At 36.9% G+C, this 27302-nt stretch overlaps 1 protein-coding gene across 1 annotated transcript; it reads right to left on the reverse strand.

Moving 5' to 3' along the window:
• Positions 1–42: 42 nt before the first annotated feature.
• On the reverse strand, positions 43–27072 carry gmip (GEM interacting protein). The gene is made up of 21 exons (XM_067421736.1): positions 26821–27072; positions 22883–22976; positions 22457–22550; positions 22256–22319; positions 18644–18769; positions 16080–16144; positions 13492–13599; positions 13319–13399; positions 13069–13230; positions 11733–11870; positions 9510–9700; positions 9020–9114; positions 8868–8930; positions 8701–8790; positions 8467–8627; positions 7183–7359; positions 5205–5342; positions 4091–4293; positions 3697–4009; positions 1543–1645; positions 43–1288 (listed from the first exon to the last, which is right to left on the reverse strand). Exons 1-21 carry the CDS (start codon positions 26867–26869, stop codon positions 714–716), a joined length of 3090 nt encoding a protein of 1029 aa, XP_067277837.1. The 5' UTR covers positions 26870–27072; the 3' UTR covers positions 43–713.
• Positions 27073–27302: the final 230 nt, after the last annotated feature.

Here is a 27302-nt window from a genome sequence, read left to right on the forward strand (position 1 = left end):
AGCAGGAGAAAAAAATTCATACAGGCATGGTACAACTTGAGGGCGAGTAAATGATGGCAATTATTTTATTTTTGGGTAAACTATCCCTTTAACGCAGTTCAGGATCACTGGTGTGTGCTATAACGGGATTAAAATGATTAGGCTATTATTAAGATTTATAAAATACATTTCAGTGCAGAGGCTAATTTCAGTTCACGCCATGAACCGAAGAGGGTGACACATAGGCTAAAACAGGCTATAGAAATGACTATCGACTTATTTCCAACTCTTGAACTAAAGATCTGAAAAGTATTATGCAGTAATTTTACTTAATGATCTTAAAGTTATTATACTACAGAACATCTTTTGTTTTTTGTTCTGTGTTTTTAAAGAATCTGTAAATAAAACAAGCCAGTTTTGCTGTTTCCATATATTGCATGTTCATTCCAAAAGAGTCATGTTTCAGCATCATACATCTATACAAGACAGGCTGTCTGTGTATAACTAATAAACACTGGTAAATCTGTGCCAGGTTTCCAGTGAGAGTGGAAACTACCATCTGTACTGTGATTTAACTACACCGTACGTCAAACACCTCAAAGCAGGAAAACTACAAATGTACAGCGCATAGCCTACTAAAATACTGTGGATTTACAGCCAAACAAGGGATTCATTCTGGTGAATTTAAGGAACCCCATCAATGAAGTAAACATGTTAGTTCTGCAGTGTCAGTGTCAAACAAAATGGAGCTGCTCGCCCTTCCCTGAATCACTGCGTTTTAGCCTCAGTCCAGACAGGACCTTGTGTGCCGTTCGCTCCTCTGTCGGACGTCTCCTCAAGGATCGGATCAGGCGCTCTCTCCCGCCCAGGGTGTTGTTCGATTGGTTGGTATTTGATTTGTCTATTTGGCCTACATGTTCTTTGAATGAAGAAGCTACTGCTTTAACCCCCTCATCCGATACCGTCCTTTTTACCCCTGCGTTAGGTGCAGTGTAAATCCCAGGGGCGTATCCAGTGCTATTCTGGGGACCAGGGGTCTCGTGTAATCGTGAGTGAGTTCTTATGGGGGTCCCAGGCTCAGGAGAGGAGCTACGGCTGCTGTCTGCACTTCCTAACACAAGTCCTTCCCCGCTCCCAGAATGGTCTTCGTCCCGCGAGCCTGCTTTATGCAATTGTGCTCCTGCCGAACCCTGTCTGTAGTACTTGACTGGCTGCCTGCTGAAGTGACCCCTCGGCTGAGTTTGTAGTTGACTCTCTGCAGCCTGCTCCAGATGCCCCTGAGGAGAGGATGTCGGTCTCATAGCCAGGACTGGAAGACGTACAGAACAAAACGAGACATTTATTCACAACAATATAATAAAACAAAACTTCGCATTTGCGTCGTTTCGTATTTTCAAGCGTAATCAAAATGCTTTTAAAACAATTTAGTTCAATATTCTTTAGACTGTTTGCTTATGACAACAGGAAGAAAAAGGATCGGCAATGCCACAGAAACACAGAGCACAAAGTTTGCGCAAGCAGCCAGCTGGTATTGAATTTGAATGTCTTTTAAAGCCCGCCTACCTGCTCTCTCATTGGCTTCTGGGCTCAGCTGGTCCATTGCTTCATTGGATGATGACTTGTCAGAAATATAACCCTCGCTTGAATCTCTCTTGATAGTGCGTTTCTGTTAAAATGATAAAGATTCTGGATATAAGTCGACTAGAGAGCCATTAAGGCAGAAGGATCATTTAGATTTTTAAATTACTGTAATAGTGTAGATAAAGTGTCAGTGACACATTTAAAAGATGTATAAAGTAAACGGCTTACATAGAATGTTTAAAGTTTGGGTTTTTTATTCTGAAACAATAGTAAAAACAATTATATAGTTATTATTAAAATAAATTATGTTCTGTTAAAATGTCTATTCATCAAAGACTCCTGAAAAAAATATATGCATCACTGTTTCCCAAAAAATATTATCCAGCAATACTGTTTTCAAAATTTATAATATTTATATTATCATAAATGTCTCTTGAGCAGCAAATCGCACATATTAGAATGATTTCTAAAGGATCATGTGACTGAAGACTAGAGTAATGATGCTGAAAATTCAGCTTTACCACCACAGGAATAAATTATAAAATATATTAAAAATAGAAAAGAGTTATTTCAAATTGTAATAATATTTCACAATATTACTGTTTTTACAGCAATTTTGATCAAATAAATGCAGCCTTGGTGAGTTTAAGACACTTCAAAAACTTAAAAGTCTTACAGACCACAAACTTATATAGGATTTATTATAATTATATATCTACCAGTCAGAACAGTTAGTAATATTAAATGTGTTAGTCCAGCGCTATACATCTTAACCTGTGGAAAACTAGTTCTAAGTTAGAGGAGACTAAGCTGCCTATAAGCTATTAGCGTCTATTACCGTACCAGACTTTTCTATAGTAAACAACTTGGTGAGGAGCCCAGCACTGACTTAAAGCACAGTGCACCATAGGTAAGACTCTGACATAAGCACAAGCACACAGGCAAGCAAAAGTAATCTTCACAGAAAAAGCGTTTAATCCCTCCAGGCCTTTCCACGGGCACGGCGGGACAATTCAGGCCCAAGCAGAGCAAGAGCGGCTCAAGCAGATCAAGATAAACTCTCCCAAGATGAACACCCGAGGTGAGCTTTTAGCATCATCATGACAACCGCCAGCTTAAAGCACGCACTGTGTTCATTTGACTTACACCGTGTCCTAACCAGATTTGACGCAATATTGTTTTTATTTAATCTTAAAAGCATCTAATGTGAGATTGCATGTCAATTTGTGTGAATTTTATAGCCATATTGTCTGAAAGCAACAATGGCTAATTCACCTCAGATTTTGAAAAAAAAAGAAAAAAAGAAGAAGATCCTTCAAAGTGTGAACTCGACATGAACAAACAAGCTTATTTTACGTCAAAGATTGTTTTAGTCCCTTAGTGTATTAATTTATTAATTAAGCGAATTAATTCGTTTTAAATAATATTAAAATGGTTTCATATTTATTATCCATTTGGTTGCAAATAAAAAAATTGACGATTCTTGTTTTTTTATAGAATAATTTATAATGAATATATTTAATAATATTATAATATTTTTGGATTTTTTTGAACCTTAACATTTTTTCATAACCTTTAATCAAAATAAGCAGCTCATCGCTTCTCTCTACTCTGATGATGTGTTTACTTTTGCGAGGGCAGAGCAACCTGTCACTCACATAAGATTGACCAATAGCAAACCAAAACCAAAACCAACCATTGATTCTGACATGTTTACTGAGTTTCCTCGTAATTACAATTTTTGTGGTAGCGTACACGTGCCCTCAACTTGTAAATACTTTCCTACACGTCTTGAATACATCAACTATCCCAACTTCCATTTCATGATTTTAAGGGCACTTGCACAGAGAGAGAGAGAGAGAGAGAGAGAGAGAGAGAGAGAGAGAGAGAGAGAGAGAGAGAGAGAGAGAGAGAGAGAGAGAGAGAGAGAGAGAGAGAACGCACCCACACGCTCTTCTGATTGGCTTTGATATTTGATTGATTTCGACACGTCTCGTAGCCGCTTTGTGTCTGGTGTCCACAACTGGTGTCCAAAACAAACTGCTACTTGCTAGGAACTTATCGCAGCGTGTCTAGTTAGGACATAGTGTTAGCGTGGAGCAAATGATTGTCTGAAGTCATGTTCTTATTGCCTACCTCCAGTGAGCGTGGACGTTCACGGGACGCGGCCTCAGGGTCCTGAGACGAAACGGGACATGACGCTCTGGGTGGGGTGTCTGGGAGGGGCGCCGTGGGAGGCGGGGGCAGAGGTGTGCTGGATCTTGTTGCGGAACCGAATACTTGATCATAGTGTGAGATCATGAACTCCACGAGAAGAGCCTGATAGCTGGTTTCCAGGAGAGCGATCATCGATACGTCGCCTGACACCAGGGGCCGCAGGAGTGTGGGGCCAAACACGATGCCCAGGTTTCCTGGAGACATTTTGTTGTCTTCATATTGTTCAGCCACCCTGAAGATAAGAAATTGACGGATTAGTAGAGAAGTACATTCATTTAGCTGAGCTTTAGAGTAATTTCAGACAGTATGGTACCTGTTCAAGTGGGCAATCATGTGCTGCACTGTGTTGTAGTTACACTGAGGCAATCGGCCAGTAAGCTCTCTGAGTTTGACCACAATACTCTCCACAATCCCAACAGTCTCGGCAGCATGGTCCTTTTCACTAAGCCTCTGAATCTCCTTACCCACATTGATAAAGTCGTTGTAAAGGTCAAAGGTGAGTAACGGCTCTGGAAGCTGTGAAAGAGGAAGACACATGGTCCCAAGTGTTGGCCACATGAGAGGTTTAATCCCCAAATATGTTTTAAGTAATCAAAAAAACTGTATAAAGTGTAATTTTATACAATAACTACCATGAAAATTATGACAGCTGGGATTATATCCATTTATTTTTTTTTATAATTGTGTTTATCAGAGAATTACAACAAGCAAATCACATATTTTGCAATGCATGTAAAATATATTATTTCTATATATAATATATAAATCTTAAGATCAACAGTTTTATATTCTTAATATATAGTATTATAATTTAATATAGTATGTCACATTTTAGCTTATGCCATGCTTTACACCATGGGTAAACAGTCATTTTGTCTTTTCAAATATTTTTTTTTGCTTCAAATCAAAGTTTGTAATGTTGTGATTAACCTCGTAAGCTGGATGGTTTGGTTCATGCTTTTGCTTTATAACTCTTTAACAAAGACTTTTAAAAAATCCCTATGGGAAAAATTAATGGGGAAAAATACTTAATAATGTTGTGCTCTGTTTAAAGGAATAGTTCAACCAAAAATATAAATAAAAGTCATCATTTACTGATCCTCAACTTGTTCAAGACCTGTATGATTTTCTTTCTTCTGTTGAACACAAAAGAAGACATTTTAAAGAATGTCGATAACCAGACTTCTATAGAAAGAAAAAATACTATGGAAGTCGATGGTGCCGCACAGCTATTTCATAACCAACATTATTTAAAATATCTTCTTTTGTGTTCAGCAGAAGTAAGAAATGTATACAGGTTTGGAACAAGTTAAGGATAAGTAAATGATGATTTCATGTTTGGGTGAACTTATCCCTTTAAGACTAGATTTTTGTTTTACTTTAACTCTCTCAGAAAATGTGAACGTCACACAAGAATCCTTTTTTACCTCCTTGAAGAAGTGCTTGAGTACGGAGGTGATGTCATGCGGTGAGAGGTCACTAAGGTCAACTTGGTCTTTCTGGATTTCAAAGGCCTGACATAACTTTAGAATGCGAGGTTTGGAGCCACTGATTCTGTACACTCCCTATACACAGAGACAAGAACAAGAGTGAAGACAACTAGATCATATTTTATACTGAACAAAATATGATTGCTTGCTTGTCCATGAATGGCTGCCACGATGCCGGCTGACACCTTACCACATGATTTGAGGTTTCATTCATTAAATTGATTGATCTTTATTGAAATCACACAACGTTTACCCAGATTTTCACTCAGCTTTACAGTCTGCAGATTTTGGCCAGTTAAAGTAATTGTGTAGTGCTTGATGGGCACAGGCTCCATTTCAGCTTCATACTATGATTTCATCCATTTAGAGGATACCAAACATATTTGATATTTTGAGCCTAACCTCATCCCGAAGAGGATGAGGTACATGTTCCTGTTTTAAGAGTTCAAAACTACTTTAAGTCTAGTAGTGTGTGCTCCCCCATTGTTTAGAGTATGATGCCCAGTTTTCCTCATTAACTGTTTATGTGGTGTAATGCTTTCCAGACTTAAAGGTGTCATGAACTGGCTTTTTAATTTTTTATACTGTTGTCTTAGGTCAATGAATGACTTTGTGTGGTGTTTACATAAAAAAAAACATCATAACTAATAAGTAATAGGCTATTTTCTACACTGGTTTTGAGGCTCTCTCCTGAATGCTGGGTTTGGAAGATTTGGAAGTAAACGCCCATGGCTAGGATTGGATAAGATTTGCATATTTAATGAGCTTCAGCTCCCCTGTCAGTTCAGTTCACATGAGGGAGGGATTGTTTTGAAAGCAGCAACCGGAATGACTTTCTCGATCACAGGGCTCAAAAACGTCTTTATCAAACAAACACAATGATTTATTTCTCATCCACCCGCAATTGATTGGAATATTATTTTTGTATTACATGGCCCACCGCACGCACACGATCAAATGTAAAGTCAAGAGAGAGTGAACAGCGCAGCTCAAGAAAGGAATATTATTTAACTATTTGAGATTAAACAGCCTGCCGACGGGCTTACATTTTGGTAGCCCGTCTGGAAAACACACAGCACCGGGATTTTTGTACTTTGCAAGCCATGGCCCATACATGTCTGAGTCCAGCATGCTAAAGGTATGTTCTGTTAGACATGTACACATAATCAAAACAATCTATAAAAATGGAATACTATTACATATAAAAAAGACGTTTTAATCACATAAGTGTGTTGCACAATTTCTTTCAGATCCAATATAGAAGTAACAGCATGGTGTTTTACTCTCAATATATCTGCAAATCCAGCTCAACCCGAGACTTGTTTACAAACGATTCCGCAGTGAAATGAAACAAACATGCGTATAATGTCTTCCCCACGTGAGCTGGAACTTCATTAAAAATAAAGTTCAACCACACATTCCTAATATTAGGATCCGAAGGAAGCTTATGCAGAGACTGTGTTCTTCCACAACCAGGAATAGCGCAATATCATGTTATCTTCTTCGTCATGTTTATTGCTGCTGGCTAACGTGATCTGAACAGCTCCATGAGATGGTGGGCGGGGCTACTGAATTAGACGTTCTGTAAAGGCGTGTTTCGCAACAGATGATGTCAAGATGCGCACACAATCGTTTTCTGGGCCTGGTGTCTATAAAAGCTTTTCTTTGACTAACACGGAAGTTTTCAGCTCTGAAACTTATTGGATATTCTTATATTACCATGACCTTTTTTGCATCAAAAGCTCAAGGGAAAGTTGATTTCTCAATTCATCATCCCTTTTAAACTAAGAGCAACAGTCAAAAGTTACTTTAGCAAGCATTATACAGATTGGTGTAGGAATGAGTCAACTAGTCAAGTTTCTTGTCTGTCTCTTTAAGATATTTTCACAAGAGACGCGTTTTGCTTTATTCCTACCTGGACTCCGAGAGCCCTGCTCTCAATCTCTTCGGTGCAGCGCAGGACAACGAAGGGTACAGAGTCTTGGCTCTCTCTGGGCAGAAGGGAGAACTCCATCCCAAAGATGAAGCCCCTCCTAAGTTCGCACTCCATCTGGCACACCTCCAGGCACTTCCTGTGGACTGCAAGGCCACACTGGCAAGAGAGAAGCAACAGTCAGTGCCCTGCTTATCTGTGGCTCTTTGCCTAGCTAGTCATTTAATTGTCACTTTTATTACACTACTTACAAAACACTTATTTATAGGATCAGTTCACCAGGAGTTAATTGCTTTATTTAAAGCCGGGCGCACACAGTGTGACTTTTGCTGCTGTACAAGCTTGCAGACGATTTTTTTCTCTTGGGAAAAATCATGTGGAAATCGTTGATTCTCCTATGGTCATATGTTGGGAGCCCCTTCCAACAATTTTTTAAACATGTTAAACAAATTCTGGGAGTAGCCCTAATTTTGACCAGTGTATATATAGCCTTTCCCATATTGCCAAATATTCACAACCATGTCAAATAGGCTAGATATATAAATATTATTATAGCCCGTTGGCTGCAACACTAATGTATATAATGTGAGGTAATGTATAAACCTTATAAATCTACCTTGAGGTGATAAAATATAGTAATAGACAAATTGGTTGGTAATTGTCACACTGTTTTTTTTTAAAACCCATCTATCATACAAATCACGGTTACTATGGAAAAGGGAAAAAAAATCTCACCAGTGACCTTTCAGCATTTCACGCATGACACAGCGGTAAAAAAATGTTGGTGTCACCATGAAATCAAAATGGGCAATTCTTGTTTTCTACGAAAAATTGCAGTATATTATAAACGATTTATACATGCAGATCTCATGTCAATTCATGTGTTCTCTTTTTTTGTGCTGTTTTTGCCCTTATGACTGAACAGTTAGTTGACAGGAAGCAAAGTGTGTGTATGTGTGTGTGTGTGTGTGTGTGGGGGGGGGGGGGGGGGTGTTGTTGCCCACAAGGCTATTGGTGATGGCTCATGTGTCCGCTTTAATCGAAATAGCTTCCCCTCCCTTTGGAAATCTCTTCTCTGACGTGTTTACTGATGTAAGGGTGGGATCAACCTGTCACCCACATTAAGATCGACCAATAGCAAGCCACAACCATCCAACCAATACCTCATGGACAAAATCAAGTCCCACCCTACTTTCTCTAATGTTCGAGAAGCTGTTTCACTCAGCTATACTAACTAAAAGCCATGGGCCTTTATCTGACACTCACCTCTTCACACTCAATCCCATTGACCAGTATGTAGTTGTCACATTGCTTACACTTGACCATCTTACTCTTCATTTTTCTCAGTCTGTGGGTCAAAGCGGCACGTGATGCGGTTCGTGGTTTGCATGTCATTCCGTTGCTATCAGACAAACCCTCTTCGCTCTCTGCGCACAGATAAAGAAAAGTCAACCACTGCAAAGTCTGCCATTGAAATGCAGAAAGTGTAAAAAGTTATACCTGTCTCTTGAAGAGAGTCTTTCTCATCAAGATCATCTGAAGACATAGTGCCCGTGGAGGAGGCCTTGGGCAGCTTACGGCTCCCATGAGCTTCAGGGAGGAGAGATATTAGTAACTTATTTACATAAATGGGACAGTAATGAAATATTGCAAGAGATTTCTTCTACCTGGACTGGACAGTGATTCAAGACTTCCTCCTGTGCTGTCTCGGTCACTGTGGCCAGGCCGTCCTGTATATCAATAAATCACATGACAATGTTCAGGTGCACTTCAGCTGGACGAGTTATATGCAAGAAAGTTTATGATAAATAAGACGTACGTCCATCCACTAAACTGCTGCTGTGTTTCAGATCATCTGGTAGCGCATATGAATCTTGGTAACTGCTTTGTTTACGTCGACTTATTTGTGGGGATCTGTGAAAATTAAAGAGGTAAATAGATGTGTAACGTGCAACTATTTCAAATAGTTGCATCTCGGCCAAATATTGTCATATACAATCAATACATCAATGCTTTCAGATTATGTATACAATCTGAATTTCAAAATAATTGACTGGTATGACATATGACTGGTTTTGTGGCCCAGGGTCACAAATATCATTACAATTTGAAATAATTTTAATATATTTTCAAATGTAATTTATTCATAAGATGTCAAAGCTGATTTTTTAAATACTTTTTTTGTAACATTATGAAATGTTTTTACTGTCATTTTTGGTAAATGTAATGCATCCTTGCTAAATGTAGATATTCATTTCTTTAAAACAAATCCTACTGACTCCCTGCAAGTTGTTCTTGTGGGCCCTCACCTCCTGCTTTGGGGGATGAACTCTTGAAATATGAAGTTCTGGAGAGGCTGTTCAGGTATGCACTTTCCCAGGATGTACTGCAAGTAGGGTTCACCTGGCTCACAGGGCCTGCAGGTCAGCTCCAGGTTCTGGTAGCCCAGAGGAACCGGCTCAGTCTGCTGCCGCTGGTAATAGAACATGTTCACGGTTGCCTGACAGAAGAATAAGACAAGCATCCATGGATGAATATACAAATATAAGTGTAAACTAGATATGCTGAGTAGTGCAAGCTGATGCAAAAGTCATCGCTATGCCATTGCTATATAGCATGTTATTGCTATGGTTTTTTGGAAGCTAGGGAATTCTGAGTGGTTACTTGTCAGTTCATATCAAAAGAGCCCACTCTCTATACTATACTGGTTTCTGTGGCATTTTTGTTTTTTATTGATTGATAGACGTTCACTGGACCTTCCCTTAAATTTAAGGCATGTGTGGCCTTGTTTACTAGCCTGACAACCCAGACCCACACCAAGATGTTTGGTCTGGAAACTCACCAGGGCTCAATCCGGCAGGGCTTAATCCGAGGGGCGGGATAAACGGTTGTCTTTTCAAACTCCCTCTGCACGCGATAGGATTAAACTTTAGCCATATCAGGTCGGCAAAACTCCGAACACATCCCTTTTTAAGAATGACTTCAGTGCCGTTCTTTGTTCTTTTCTCAGAGAAAAGCTTAACTCCAAGTCTTCCAGAGTCGCGGTCAAAGCTGATTCGAAAGACCGCCGTTCGCCAGCTTCTGTGTTTAGTAACACGCAAACGCAACTGGGCCATCATTATGTTAAGCCCCGCCCACCGACTCTATACACGATGTGATTGGCCTGACCAGAGTTTGGCGTTTACAGCTCAGAAGGGTATTGAGAGTTCCTAGACGACACTCGCGGCAGATTAGATTTGCTGCCGCTAGGGTGCGTCTCGATTTCTAGGCTACCATATTACACCAGCAATAAAAATGTTTTTAAAATGTTTTTGTTTGGACAAAACACTGATCAGTGTTCCCTTTGGTTGGACACTTGGAACTTAATTTATATTAATGTAATTCTCTTTCTATTGATGCAGCGATTCAACAAGAAATCAGTTATTTGGTTTCTAATAAATTAGTTGCTTTTAAAAGTTGACATAACTTCTAAAAAAAACCTTAATGATTTAGGCAGAAATTAGGTTACCTTTTAAAGCAAGCTACTTATTACTTACCTTTATGTCAAATAGGGATCTTTAACAGTTTTATTGCTAACATTGATGCACCTTGTGAAACTTTAAATTGGGTTGATATAATCTTTCTATATTTGTGATAATATCTTGCAGTTGACAATGCTCGAGTCACACACATTCAGCATGCAAAACATGACAATGGTAGTTATACTAAGTCAAGAGTAAATCTAAAGTAAATTATCAAGTACTCTCTATAGTTTTTTTTAGTTACTAGAACTCTTGTGTAAGTGAACTATATTAACTAAGCGTTTGTCAGTACAATATATTATTCCTATTTAACTTGTTTTTTTTTAGGCAATCGGTTTGCATATTTTTTTGCATATTTAAGTCTAACTAATATGATTCTACAGTGATGTTAAGCAGCGTTTTGGTCGATCAGATCACAAGTGGACGACCCTTTGAGCTTGTCCACATTGGACCACTTCCAAAGGTAGTCGAAAACACATTTGACCGGATTGCTTTGGTCAAATGTGTTCAAACAGACAAAAAAGACGCCTACTCTCCACCTACTGATCTAATGCGTTAAGATTATGGGAAGCATGCTAGCCAGATGGGATTTAAGCTTAGTGTTTCAGCTGAAGACGAAAACGTACCAAGCACAATGTTCTCTAACCATTCCGGATTGCTAACATGAAGTCACAGTGTTTGGCTGGTCTTTCGTCTGTCAGAGCAGAAATGAAAGCTGCTGCTCTCTGTATGTTTTTCCGTCATCTCCGGACGAGTTCATATGTAAATTGCGCAAGCTTATTTTACCCATTGGATCAAAAGATCTGGAAAAAGCTCTTAAATTGACCCACCCATACACCCTCCTCTAGAAGAAATCAGGACATAAGTGGTTGAAAGTGAACAAAGGAAACGGATTAAAACACCAGGTGTAAATGGGAATCTGTCTCTCTCATCCTTCATGTGTATACATTTTGTGTATACATTTACTTTTTACCTTTAAACCACCCAGTCTGTCTCTAAAAGTAAACCAACCTCTTTCAGCACAGTGTCTCCTTGACAGATCAGCTTGCGGATATGGACAATTATTTTTTGCTTCACCTTCTCCAGCTCTTTTTGATGGTTGTTTGCTTCACACACACACTGCCTGTACAGCATCTCAGCCTCTGTGACCTACACCATAGCAAAGCACAGTGATAAATATCACACTGAAGAGCTCATTAACATGACACATATTTACTTTTGGTTGTATGCATTATTAAAACTCATGTCCTTTGAAGATAATATTTTTTTTCAGAACTATCTTATTTATTTATTAAGGGAAAGCATATTATAGTCTCAAACAGATTTTTGTTCACCCTTTAAGTCCCTTAAATTACAGGTTTTGCAGTGTCCTTTCTTAAAATGAGTCTGAAGTTATCAAATATTCAACAAAACATGTAAGCTCTACATAGTATATATTTCCTTAATCTAAAGACGAATGTAAAAAAATAATAAAAATAATAACATTTTAAAATAGAGCTGGGGAAAATGAAGTGTGATTAATCGCATCCAAAAATAAAAGTTGTTGTTTACATTATATATGTGTGTACTGTGTATAATTATTATGTGTGTGTATATATATATATATATATATATATATATATATATATATATATATATATATATATATATATATATATATATATATATATATATATATATATATATATATATATATATATATATATATATATATATACAAACACACACATGCATGCATATATTTAAGAATTTATAAAAGTATATTTACATATAAGATAAATTATTTATGCAGTATACATATACATGCATGTGTGTGTATTTATATTTACATAATATTTATACACAGTACACACACATATATTTTGTATTTTAGATGTGATTAATCACAATACATTTCCCCCCAGCACTAGTTTAAAATGTAATTTCCTTTAAATTAAGTAACAATTATTTTTCTTTAAAATGTGTACATTATTGAATAATTAAATTATTTATTATAATTCTTTTTCTTATGTCCGCAAAAAACTTCTGTCAACTACTTTTGTCAACATGTATGGATACTGGCAAAAAAACATAATTCTTACAATTCTGTCACTGTTTATATGGCAGAATAGACAAGCAAACCTTTAAAAATATGTTACTTAAAATGTAGCACAGTTGATAAATTGACCAGGGAAAACATAATTTCCCTTATAATGTCAAGGCGGTGTTTAATGATTAAACTTGGTAACTTGCAGATATGTAAACCTGAAAAAATATATCAACTGAACCCAATAGTTATTTTATTGAAAAATCATATTGTTTTTGTCCTTTTTTGTTAAGGTTACATTGTAGAATGAGTCAGGATGACCTTAGTTTGGGCGTCATCTCTGGACTTCCTCCTCTTGTCCAGGGTCTTGTAACCCCCTGTATCTTCTTCAGCTTTGGCTGTCATGGCTTTGGCCTTCTCCAGATCTTCACAGCGCTGCAGGTATTGCTGTCGTGCCCTCTTCAGAGCAGACACGGTATCATTCTAATCAACAAAACGTATATCTGTCACATTACTGACTGACTGATACATGAATACTCACACAGAATCAACCTCAGCACTAAGAACTGACCATCCTCTTCTGTTCTTTTGACCACTGCTCTTTGAATTCCCGTCGCCACTTATCGATTTCGTTCTTCTTAGCCGAGAGAGCCTTTGAAAAAGATAGTTCAATCCCACGTCACGTTATATGTTTCATATTTTGTGCATTTGTCAGAAACATTGATAAGATGGATGTCTGTGCACCTGGTAGCAGCGCTGCTGTATGAGTTCAGCAGTGTGTTTGGCTGATGTGCTGCTTTTGAGATCATGTTCCAGGGCCAGGGTGTATATATACTGCAGAGGCATCATGTCCTGTGGAGAGTGTCCGAACAGATATAACAGCATTAAAGTGGGCTGACAGTAAACAACACATTTCTTACGTGACAGAATAGTTGTTCATTACGGTGTTTTTTAACTCTATTTTTATGTCCCAGGAACTCATTTTATTACATTACATTTTATTTATTTATTTATTTATTTATATGAAGGCCCCAATAAAGCTGCACTATGTAACTTTTCCGTCTGCTAGAGGGCGCCTATTCAAAACAAAGGCATAGTTTTATGACGCCAAATTTGAGCACAGCATCTTAGGACATATGGTCTTCACCTCACAGCTGGAGGAAAATAATCAGTATAGGGCTCTGGCAGAAATCATGTTCATGGATGCGGTTATTAACGTTACTGTAGTGTGAAGAAGAGCAGGACCGAGTGTTGAGGAACTGAGCAAGGCCGCAGGAGCGATTGTTAATAAGATGAACAACATACGCCTCGCGAGCAGCGGGACTTTTATTGTGATGAGACACAGTCACCAGCGCCATTACCGCTTTTCCAGTCATGAGTATGAGGAAACGCAGCTCTGTTTATCATATTAGATGTATTTAAGTGTGTTTAAAATAATGTTATGGCGTTACTCTGTGTGTTCGCTCAGCGGATTCTGTGACACTTGTTCACACTGCTAAGAGTAAAGCATTTCTGCCAAATAAAACTGGAAAACGAGGAGAACGCAGATATGGCGCAATTGACAGGCGACTCCCTCAGACGTCTTGGCTCCTTGGTTAAAATAGCAATTTTCTCACAATTTACAAATAGTTGGAAACATTTGGGATATGGTAAGAACCCAACTGAACAAAATATATAACACTGGCCTAGAGGTTTTTGGGTATTTTACTGCAAACATACTACATAGTGCACCGTTAAGCATTTCACATTAATTTTTCTTATTGTTTATTTATATAACATGTATAACATATGTATATTTTAAATTTTGTGTGTAGAGTTTGTTTAACCTTAGCTTAGATTTCAGTATAACAATCTATCATCAAAATATATATTATTACATTTATAAAACAATATATATATATATATAGTTTCTGTTTAAGCCAATACGGAAGTAAGTTTAACTGCAATTCATTGACTGGCTCCAGAAGGGAGCAGAATTTCATTGAGCCCCATGTTAAAATGTCCAACTTTACAGCAGAAAAAAACATGTTTACAGCCTGGTACATATTGTGGTTTTGGTCTATATGGCTAATTTTGCCCTTCATGACAATTATGAGGTGGGTGAATTTTTAGTGGCCACTTTGAGTGACAGGTGAATAGCCCTTTAGACATTGCGTCATCTCGGCTCCGCCCACGTCCCAGCTCTTTGCCCATTTTCTGTTATCCAGGAGGGACGCGAGATGACGAGTTGCCAAAATGGCAAAGGCCAGCTCGTCTCTACTTTACGCTTCAGAACTGCTCTGCAGAATCCTGTGGGCGACGTCACGGACACTACGTCCAGATTTTTTTAGTGTATATGTCAAACAGTGTAATTTGAATTACCCCATTTGTCGACATGTTGCCTGAAAATTGCAGAGCTTGTGCTAACATATCCACATTGCTATCAGATGCTTTCTTAAATGTTGATTTCTTACCACATTTTTTATTTTGTTATTAAGAGCAAAGCGTCCTGCACACATATTTACATTCATCTCAACGTTGTTTGAAGCAGCATGGACGGAATCAGGATGATTGTTAAACAGTATATCTCTGCAAAAGTAATTCTAATTTAATTTTATTGTTAATTCTAAACAAATAAAGAAAGAAAGAAACAAAACTTCGCAGTATATCAGGGCCTTGAATCACGTTCATCATCAAATACGCGTGCATAAGTTCAAGGCGAGCACGAGCAATAAGTTGCTAGCTGCAGTTCATTTAACGGCCACCGGTGTCGCTAATAACAAGGGTTTCTAAAGGCCTATTCATTTTTGATGTATAGATTTTATATTAAAGGGATAGTTTACCCAAAAATTGCAGTTCTGTCATCATTTACTCTTAAGATTAGCTTAGCTAATATAAACTTAGCTTGTATTAGACTTTCAAATTTATAGCATACAAATTACATATATTCATAATTCAAATGTATAGCATTACATAAATTACACCTATTCAGCTGTTATCAAATTATGAAAAAACTGTCACATTCTAATGAATTGTATCTTTTAAAATCTAAAATGCTAGCTATGAAATTAGTCTTAGCAAGACAATGGTTGCAGCCATTTTATTCCCAAACATTTTAAAATGTTATTTCTACCACATTATTTCCAAAACATAATGCTATAGATGCTATCCAATGTTCATGCCTTTCATGAAAAAAAGTGTCCTGCACTGAATGTATATTGCTGAACATTGTTAGAGAAATCAATAAAGTAGTTAGAGTTTAAAAAGTGTTTTATAAAATTCCACAGGGCCAAACGTGCCAAAAGCTGTATAAACACTTATTACATTTTGCACACACACAAACACACTTTTACCTGTTGAGCAACACATGACTTGGCTGCATCTGCCGCTCTCATAATACTCTTTGCAAACTCTTGCTCTGCAAACAAACAATACAATTTTTCTAATCACATAATGCTGAATAACAATGGTGTCTATTACACCATATTTTGAATATCTGACATTGACATGTAGAAGAAAGAGGTTAATAAAACACAAAATGGAAAACACGATTGATAGAAATAGTTTGCATCTGTATTGATGGACACAACAAAGTGCTTCAAAATATCAATACAGCAGTGAGCAGACATAAGGTGACATAACTGTATCAGGCCATAGCCCATTAGCATTACAGCTCTGGAAAATAGGACATTCATCATCTAATTCCAGGAATACCACACCGGGTAATGTACTCTATGCTTTCCCTCTTCTGCTCATTTATTTTTATTGATGTCTGGCATATAGGCTCTGTTATATATTCTGAGCTTAAGCACATTCTCTTATTGCTCAGACTATTTATCAAACATACATCTTCATGACTGTATTTCTTAACACTTTGTAATGATGGAAAATTAAAAGATTTACTTTAAACAATCATTTAAATTATATTTAACAATTTTTGTTGTGCTTATATTTTTCTGTGTTGACTAACATACTAAAGCACATGTAAAGTGCTTGATTATCATTTTCAATGAAGTGTCATTCAATACTACAAAGTATTTGGAATGTACTAAATTGCAACTTCATCATTACAAATTACAAAATATACGTTTTTAACTATATGTGAATTTCTATAGAAATGACATTAATGGATTAGTTTACTTCAGAATTAAAATTTTCTGGTAATTTACTGCTCATCCCCATGTCATCCAAGATGTCGGGAAAAAAAAGATGTGTTTTGAGGAAAACATTCCAGGATTTGTCTCCATTTGGACTTCAGCATAGCCTAGAAACAGCGGCAAATGGCGGTCTTTCGAATCAGCTTTGACTGTGACTCTGGAAGACTTGGAGTTAAGCTTTTCTCTGAGAAAAGAACAAAGAACGGCACTGAAGTCATTCTTAAAAAGGGAAGATGTGTTCAGAGTTTTGCCGACCAGATACGGCGAAAGTTTAATCCGTCAACTTTCCGCTTCACGTTGCTCTGGTTAGTTGAAGCGCTATCCAATTGTGCGCAGAGGGAGTTTGAAAGACAACGGTTTATCCCGCCCCTCGGATTGAGCCCTGTCTATGGTGAGTTTCCAGACAAAACATCTTGATGTGGGTCTGGCTTGTCAGGCTAACTTCAATGGGGAACGGTCCAAATTGCAGTTTAAATGCAGCTTCAAAGAGCTCTACATATAATAAGGGTCTTGTCTAGTGAAACATAATTTTCTAAAAACAGTAGGTGAAAATACCTATGGGAAATAACAGTCAGTAAAGGGAAATACCGACTCTGTATGCAAAGAGAATGCACAAATGAAAATGCTGCCATCACGCCCTATTGGAAATTTCATAACGCCCACTTAAGAAGTCTTGATTATGAGCTTGTCACATTCAAGTGCTTTTTTGTTGGACACCAGGTTTATCCTTGCCTATTTATTGGAAAAGCCTGCCTATTTATAAGGAAATAGCATGGTAAGGCAACATAAATCAAACGGCCTTTACACACACACACACACACACACACACACACACACACACACACACACACACACACACACACACACACACACACACACACACACACACACACACACACAAAAAAAAGGTCAAATCGGACGATTTTTAAGTTGCAGGAAAACATGGGTCGGCACTGGGTCGGTACATCCACCTACGTCACATGTGACCTTTTCAACGTGATTATGTAATCGCGTCGCAGTGCAAGATGAGCATTTGTGGTTAAAAGTATATAAATATTTCGAAAATAACTTGCTAGATAAGACCCTTTTTCTTCGGCTAGGATCGTGTCGAGCTCTTTGAAGCAGCAGACACTGAAATTTAGACCTTCAACTATTGATTGCTATTGAAGTTCTATATGGAGAAAATCCTGGAATGTTTTCCTCAAAAAATTAAATTTATTTTTGACTGAAGAAAGACAGACATGGACATCTTGGATGACATTGGGGTTAGTAAATTAGAATTATGAAGTGAACAACTCCTTTAAAGTATATCTTAGTTTACCATAAATGCTTCTCAGTACATTAAGCAGGATGATTTGTAGTAATAGTACTCTTTTTAGAAATATGTTGAAGCGTACTTCTTTTTCACAAAGAGTAACATTTCAGTAACCTTCCACTAGGGGGCATTGTGAGAGATGACGTGTTAAAGGTTAATTCAGCCTATTGAAGGTGTTGTTCAGCACAAGTCATATTCTCTCAGAGACAGAATTTGAATAGTTTCTTATGTCATTTTCTAAGAAGCGGTCCCTCTACTTCTCTTCCAGGCAGAAATAATCTATAATTACTGCCAAACAAATACAGCCTAAACATAATTATACCACATTAAAAAAACATGAGTCTAAATATTTGTTTTCCATATTTTTGTGACAGTTTGATGTATGTTTGTGTGACTCCTATTTGACAGAAGTTAGCGTAATCAAAGCTTAATTTTAAGCACTCACCCAGGCTGAGTCTTTTGTCCATCCAGGTCAGCAGGTCTTTGGCATAACGACACCACATTTTGGCATACTGCAGGGCGAGCTCCACGCCACCCTCACAGCGACAGAGGGTCAGGTCGGCATCCTGGGCTGAGGTGGAATACATCAGCATCAACAGACTGTGTGCATGCTTTACTCTATGTAAACTAAACCCCGCTCAGGACTAACAGAGGCTTGTCCTCAACCAGCTTTAAGGATCCTGTAGACTGTCACTCATTACTTGAGATAAATCTTCTGAATCTTCAAAAGTTGTGAAGGCAAAGATTTGTAAAATGCTGTATTTGCGGTACATGCCCATCATAACACAGACAAAAAAAAATGCTACTTAATTGTTAAAAACGATGCGGAAAAAGATAATTCTCCAAAAGTCTAGTGTCGGAAATAAGCACAGAATCATAACATCTTTGATAGTCAGAGGGAAAAGTCGAATCCCTGCGACTCTTCGGCACAATATTCCAGATTGGTAATTCAATATCCATGCAAAATGCCTGTATAGGGAACTCCTGGCCTCGCTCAGTAGTGTCCGAAAGGCTTTGGGATTCAGCAGTGAGTGTGTGAGGATTTCAGAGAGACCGAGACAGTTCACCCTCCCTCTGTCTGCTGTCTCCTCCCTGTGCCTTTAATGCTACAAATCTGATCTGATCAAAACATCAGAACAAACTAAAATCCCAATTTCTGTTGGAATGCTTCCTTTCCACTTCCATCCCGCCATACTTCCTGGCTTGTCATGTTAAAGCATATGTGCGTGTGTGTGCGTGCGTGTGTGTGTGTGTGTGTGTGTGTGTGTGTGTGTGTGTGTGTGTGTGTGTGTGTGTTCACTTTAGGCACAGAGGGGAGGGGAAATAATCCATGACAGTAGCAGACTGTATAATGATGGTCTTTAGATTAGGGTGGGGTTGACTCCCTGATATAAGGATATAGATCTCTCATCATTACTTGACGGTCTTTTAAATAGACTCACTCTCATCAAATTCTTTTTGATGTTACAGTCACACATATTGTTAATGATTACCTCAGCACAATTGTACATACAGGTGAATCTCAGGAACTCATATTTCACTCCAAAATCAAGATTTAAAACCAAAAAAAGATATACTGTAAAACAATCTCATTCTCATTATGTAATGTGAAAATAAATGTCACTCATGATGTAGAGAGGGAAAAGTAATACTCATTGCTGATGCAAAAATATCATTATCATTACCATAACGACAAAATATCATTCCCATTACTGTGATATAGATAAAAAATATACAGTTTTCATTGCCATGATGCCAAAACATCTCATTCCTAAGGTATACAGAAAAATATCATTCTCATTACCTTTATGCAAAAAATATATCTCATTCTCATTACCGCAATATAAAGAAAAAATCTCATTGTCAATTAACACGATGCCAGAAAAATAAAATTTTAATGACCATGATGCAAAAATATTCTATTTACCATGATGCAAAAATATATCTCATTCTATTTACCATGATATAGAGAAATATATTATTGTCATTAACATGATGGCAAATCCATCTAACTAATTATGAAAAGTCCTAATGGTCCACAAAAGACTTCTTTATGCAAAATACAGTTTCTTTTACTTTTCATACTAATGTCTTTTGAAATTGGAGTGAAATATGGACATTTCTTTGTGAGATTAAACCACCTAAACGGGTGAATCACAAATGAATATATATATATATATATATATATATATATATATATATATATATATATATATATATATATATATATATATATATATATATATATATATATATATATATATATATATATATATATATATATATATATATATATGTGTCTCTGCTTAGTCAGTCCATTTAGCTGATCAAATTGCTCTCAGTGGGGGTTAGAGAACTAGACTAAAGCCCTATTTGGACGGTAAATGTTTCTTGTGGGGTCATAAGGTATTTTCATCGTTGACAGTGATTTTATTGCTGTTGAATCCATAATGTCAGTGTTCTTCTCCCACCACCCGTGTAAAAATCCCCGGCCGTTACCCACTGTTTTTTGACAAACACCAAGGTCGTGTGGTGATTTAATTGCCATCCAAATCCACATCTCTGAGTTTTCAGGAATATATAACTTCAAAATTCACAGTTTACATCCTTTTCGACCACTGTCTTTTGGATGCATTTCTAAGATCTTTAGAATCTTTAAATCTAAAGACTGTTATTACTGAAATGCTGGCAAGTATTTACAAGAGCGATATATTTCATCACCGCTCAAAAAATAAAAAGAAGAAAAGCACGTAAACATCTGAAATGGGCCGTTATTATGGAAGCATTTACTGTATATATGTTAAAATAACATTCCTCATGTAAATAAGAGGCTGTATTAACTTATTTCAGCAGCTCATTTTAATGTGGAATAAAATGACATCCTTTATTTTGAGATCAAATACAAGACAGAAAACTATAACTATATATTTTAACTATATATATAACTAACTATTTTAACTATAATGTGTGTCTATCTTAGATTTAAATTAACAATAATTAGGATATTATTTCACTATTATAAAATTAAATATGCATTTATTCTTATTATACCAAGCATATGCCATTTTATATACAGCATACAATCATGTTATTGACCACGTGAGCAGCCGTTCCTAGGTGCGCAGGATCACAAAACTTGCTCCGCCACCGTGAATAAATCACCATCCGAATGCACAAGTTTTATCACAGGTGGCATGCAAGTTTATTTACACGGACTCCCACATGAGAAACAATTACCGTCCAAATAGGGCTTATTATGGCAAAGGAATAAATTGTTGATACTGAAGTTTGTCTTAGGTGTATGTAATGAAGATGATGTGTTTTGTGAGTATACCAAGAGATTGCCTCGAAGGTCACCATTTGAATGTTTTATTTAAACTTTGAGTGTTAGCGTAATCCCTAATCTCAGACAGAAAACAGCTACAGTATATGCAAACATAGCAAGCAGGTCTTGCCAAGGTAGCACCCGGGGATGGATAACATCAATATGCAGCATATCTATTACCTAGTCAAAATATATCTCATCTTCGGTTACTCATCCCTTCCTAATTTATATTTCATATCTACTTTTGTTCTACTCCAATTTTATATTAAGACTACAATTCTAATGGTAACACTCTTTCAAACATTGACTCTCCTTCCCATCTCTGTATAGTTCTTGGAGAGATGAAAAACAGAGAGCAGCTGTCTGTCGGTTTAATCTGCTCTCTAACCCCCGTCCGGTGCTAATCTTGTTAGCAAGGGGCAATTAGTCCATGTGGCAAATTACACATAAACAGTTGCAGGTTGAAGAAGAAAGATTTAGTGGCATGACATGATGCCTCCGGGCCTGATCAGTCACTCTTGCTTTGTTTTGCTCCTATCAGATATCAGTGCTGTTTATGTCCAAATGATGGACGGAAGACCCTTCTGTAGGGTTCAATGCGAATAGGCTGGATGTAAGATATTCATTCCAATATTTATGTGAGTGTCTATCACAAATCTCATTAGTCCTTCACCCTGTTAGTCTTCCTCCAAATGCCCAGCAAACAAACACAAGGATCTTAAAAAGAATTACCAGTTGCGCCTCCGTCCTTTTCCTCCTCTTCACGGCAGATCTTCAACGACTCCACATCGTCACCCTGGAAAACATGTAGCTTTTAATATTCACTGTAGCACGTTCTTGCTTGAGAGAGATTGTTGAACTGAAAAGTATCAAGAAATATGAGTTATGAGTGAGACAAAGAGTGGGAAGAATAATTCATCAATCATGTCTCACTGTAATATCGTCCAGGTCAGCATTCAGTGTGGTGTCTGCCGAGGTGTCTGTCAAAGACAGCGAGTCTGCTTCTTGTAGAAGCTCATCCACAGTCCTGAGAAATCAAATCAAGACACAAAGATATTAAAAATGAAATGTGGCGGTTCTCACAGAGCTGAAACAGCTGTCGTTTATTTCATTCAAACTGTTGTTAAAAATAAAGGTTCTTTATTGGCACTGATTGTTCCTTGAAGAACTTTTAAAATCTTAGTAAATCTTTCAACTGGACAAAATGTTCATAGTGGAAAAAATGTTCTTCACACAAATAAAAAAACGGTTCTTTTAAAAACTGTTCAATGCAAGTTGCTTTGAAATCACCCTTTTGGAACCTTTATTTTCAAGACTGAAATTTGAAAATATGAAAACAGACTAAGAACATCTACGTACGAGCATGTTAATGACAGATCCAAATTAGCATCGAAATCTCGTAATATCTCACTGTAGCGCTTGGTTTCTGAGTTACGGACTGGGGTACCACCATCTGAAACAGAAGAACATGTGATGAAACCATGTGTGAATTGTTTCTAAGGAAATGTGATCTAAAAAAAAAAAAAAAAAAGGTGGTAACACTTTTTTTAAGGTGACCTACTTATTACACCTACTACACATTGCCTACCTACTTACTATCAGTATACTAATTACTATAGTAATAACAGTAAATTATGCATAATTACAAGTAACTAAACCTAAACCAAATCCTAACATGTAAGGTTACATAGTACATGTAGTCAATTAATATTATTTAATATTACTTAATGTAATGTATAATGTAGCCTATGTAATATGGACAGTGTAAAAGGAAACAAGATAAAGATACATGCTTTTGCAAATGCCTTTTTCTTTGTAAAAAGGTTGTTTGTGGTTAAAGTACATGCACATTTGTTTGAATGCTTGCAGGAACTGGAACCTAAAACTAGAATATTAACAATTACTAGCATTGGGAAATGTGCGTTTAACATTAAGACAGGAAGTCACACCATTCAATTTCACACAAATGTTTTGTGACAAAAGCAGTTAAAGAAAAAGCAACAAGACTCATTTTTATTTTCACAATTATATTAATAGGCTATAAAAGTAGGCTATTCATAAATCACCTTTCACAAATAATTTAATTAGATATTTTAAAGGAGACTTTATAACTTTTATAAGGTGTTTGAACATAAATGTGTGTCCACAGAGACCGTTCATCTGTTTACTCACTGTATACAGACACATAACGTTGACACAACGTAGGCTACGTACACAGCCTTCTAACAACGTTGACACAACATGTCCAAAAGGTTGCTATTACTACGTTGTGTGGCTACGAGGGTTACAGCGTTTTCACAACATTGACATATGAACCACCGTCCAGGGCCATTGCTTAAAAGGGGTTGTGCCACTGCCAAAGGTATCTGGACAACCACGACCTGTACACTCGTCACTGCCCTGAAGCGCGAATATCAGCCTTTTAAATTTAAACTGAGAGTTGAACCGGCGTCTCATTCTTCAACGAGTAGGCTAACGGAATTACTTGATACGCAGGAGTATTGCTTTTAATTTACCTCAGCTGATACGTACATATTCAAACAAGCTACAATTTCCGTCTCTATGTGACATTAATTTGTTCTTTCTAATGTTACAAACTACAAAAAAAGAACGGATAAATCATCTTATTATTCACGGAGTTGCGATCATGTGTAGGCTACAGTAACGTTTACCATAATCCCGCTATTTCTTTTAACGTTACCAGATTTATTTACTCGGTAATTTACTCCTTAGCGTTAAGAAAAGTGTTCAACATCTTGCCAGGTAAACGACAAATATATTTTTTTATTGTCTAATAACTTGCCTGGTGTTTCGGACCCATACCTGCCTAACGTTACCTACTGGTTTCTGGACTTGCATTTCTCCTTTGGGCTTTGAAATTGGAAGTGTATTTAAGATTGTGGCCAAAACTGGAACTGTTTCACTATCCCCTCTCCCCCTCCCCCTGACTCGAGGTTGCAGGATCAGCAGGAACGTTTGTAGTTTTCCAGCTGTTGTGGTTGTTGTAACTAGAGCAGAATGGTAACCCGGATGCTGAAACAAAACTGACTTCGTGATTGGTCGATAGGTGGAGGGTGTAGCTTCAGGCCAAAACACAACATGCCAACATCAACATCAGTTGAGGGCTGCAACAACAACTTTTAAATGACAATATCCTGGCCGGACTACTGTTGTCAGTGATATAAGTTTTTGAAATTAACATGATTTCTTAATGTCTAGTGACATATCAGGGCCATTTTATGATAAATTGAAATACATTTCTTACAGTTCCTGGACTGATTCCGGTTACGGACCTTATCACTCGGCTTTCGAATGCAATTTTCTGCCATCTAAAGCCCGGTTTTGTTCATTAAATGTTCTGATCTATCTTTGTTTTTTTGTTTGATGTATTATACTTAAACTAAATATTTGTTTATTCTATTTTATTTATTTTTACAAAATGTATCTGTATGTATGTTCAATTACCACATGCTGTTTTAATAAAGTTGAATTAGTTAACCTTGTATGTCATTTTTACTCTTCAAATGTGTGTTGCAGGTGTTGCTTATAATATAATTTACTGTTAGGCCCATAAATAATAGGATAAACAATAGGCCTAAATATATATATATACACTGTAAAAAATTATTTAGAAAAAAAGTTACCTGGTTGCCTTAAAATTTTGAGTTCATTGAAATTGAAATTTTGAGTTAATACAATGAACATTTTTTGAGATTCGACAACCTTTATTAAGATATTATTAAAAGATTTTGTAAGCATATTGGGTAATTGTGTGTGTTTTATTTCTGATGATGCAGTGAAACATGCCAAATAGTGCTATTTTCATGATTTATCAATTTTTTTATGTGGTTCAGATACAAAAATATTTTGAGTTTCTATTTATTAAACAAATTTCCTTCATTGTATCAACTCAAATTTTTAATTTCAATAAACTCAAAATTTTAAGGCAACCGGGTTACTTACTTTTTTAAGTTAAACCAACAAAAACCAACACAATTTTTTTACAGTGTATATCTGAGTATCTCCATCTCTGGTTCAAACACCAGCATTCTGGTTGTGCACTCCACAACTGGTTATTTCAGACATTCTGGCTGTGAGATTTGTTTTGTTGTTGAGGTTGTATCCGAAGCTTTTGTAAAGAAGCCTTGAAGGGACATACACAAAACGGAGCGTTTTGCTCCACACCCAAACGGGGTAATTTGACACACTATTATAATCTAGGGGGTATTTTTACCTGAAACTTCACAGACATATTCTGAAGACACCAGAGATCAGAGATTGAAATTAATTATTGTGCAAAGGGACATAATATGTCCCATTTAAAGCACAAGTAAATCATGGATTATTCAAAGTTTAGACATGCTTTTCTGAGTTTTTATGGATATATGGATATATGACTCTGAACGTGCAATGTGCCACACTTGCACTGCACCAACAAAGAAAGTGTCTCCGTCAATCTCTCTCTTTCTCTATTTCTCTGTGACATGCACCATTTAGGTCAACCACATCCTGACTAGGTTTTGTAACACGCTTTGCTACAGGGACAATAAGGACTTGTTTTTCATGAAGAGATTAGTTCAACTGTATGGATTAAGAATACATTTTTTTGTTTTATCTCCATTTTGCCTTACAACCCAATCACCCACCGGAAGTCATCTCAAAGATAGGACGGTGGTTACACTGTCAGTTGGCACATTATGCTGTTAGTTGATACATATAATATTAAATTCTAATTCTGATACTAAATGCAAAAATTATGTTGTTGGATACTTAATGTGGTTAAAATAAGAAGAACTGCAGCTATTACAGACTACTTGAAACCAGTGCATGTGACTTCCTCCCACTGAGGTTTTATTAAGGTTGTTTATTTCCACATCCTGCGATCATTAACGTTTTATATTTTGTGGATTTATGAGAAATTCTAAATAATAAAAAAAGAGACTAAAATCAAGGAAATTAACAAAAAAACATTGTGACAAAAACAGTGACAAAAATAAACTTTTTATATATATATATGTGGACAGAAACAATGTGACGCCCCAAGATGCAGTAATTTTTTACATTTGTCCAAAAAATAGCTGTGTACATGAAAGTTTCCTTGAGATGGAACTTTTGTACAAAGGGCAAAATGTACAAGACAGGAAGTGCTCTGATCTTGCACTGAACATTGCATGCAACACAAAAAACACACGCACGCATATGTAAAAAAAGAGTACAAGATAACTAATCATTTACACATATGAAGCCTAAAGCTGTAGTTGTGCACTACAAAAACACATTTCCCTCTTACAACTCACCCTGAACCTTTGGCTGCCTCAGCTGTGCAGTCTCTGCTGCCTCCTCCATCTAATCCTTTACTGATAAACCAGCCCAACCGTGTTCGTGTTGTCATCCAGCAGTTAGTCCATCCAGCCCAGCTAAAGATGACTCCCAGAATCATCACCTTTTACCGAACATTGACACAGGATAAATGCGATGCGGGGTTTGATAACTGCCTTCTCTTCTCTTACAAACGCCACTTCTCTTCCTCTAATGTGGAGGTTGGCCAATGTTCTTTCACCATCGTATGAGGAGGAAGTTTGTCTCACTATCACTCTCAGACACACCTAACACCCAAAACTTCTGCTAAGGCCTGAGATATTGCTGGTAATTTGTGGCTGCATGTTTTTTTTTTTTTTTTTTTTTTTTGCAATTCAATGTTTGTGGCCTATCAAAGGCTCTTTAATTTACAAATACTTAGTTTGTGCAGCAACTTTAATAGGAAACCAAATAGGAAATA

Source organism: Pseudorasbora parva, chromosome 2, assembly GCF_024679245.1.
Source record: "Pseudorasbora parva isolate DD20220531a chromosome 2, ASM2467924v1, whole genome shotgun sequence".
Lineage (NCBI taxonomy): Eukaryota > Metazoa > Chordata > Actinopteri > Cypriniformes > Gobionidae > Pseudorasbora > Pseudorasbora parva.

Coding starts and splice junctions, on each gene's coding strand:
- gmip (XM_067421736.1), bottom strand. CDS start 26,869: ATGGAGGAGGCAGCAGAGACTGCACAGCTGAGGCAGCCAAAGGTTCAG. Junction 22,977..26,820: donor GAGGCAGCCAAAGGTTCAGG/GTGAGTTGTAAG, acceptor CTTCTGTTTCAG/ATGGTGGTACCCCAGTCCGT. Junction 7,360..8,466: donor ATGGGATTGAGTGTGAAGAG/GTGAGTGTCAGA, acceptor CTCTCTTGCCAG/TGTGGCCTTGCAGTCCACAG.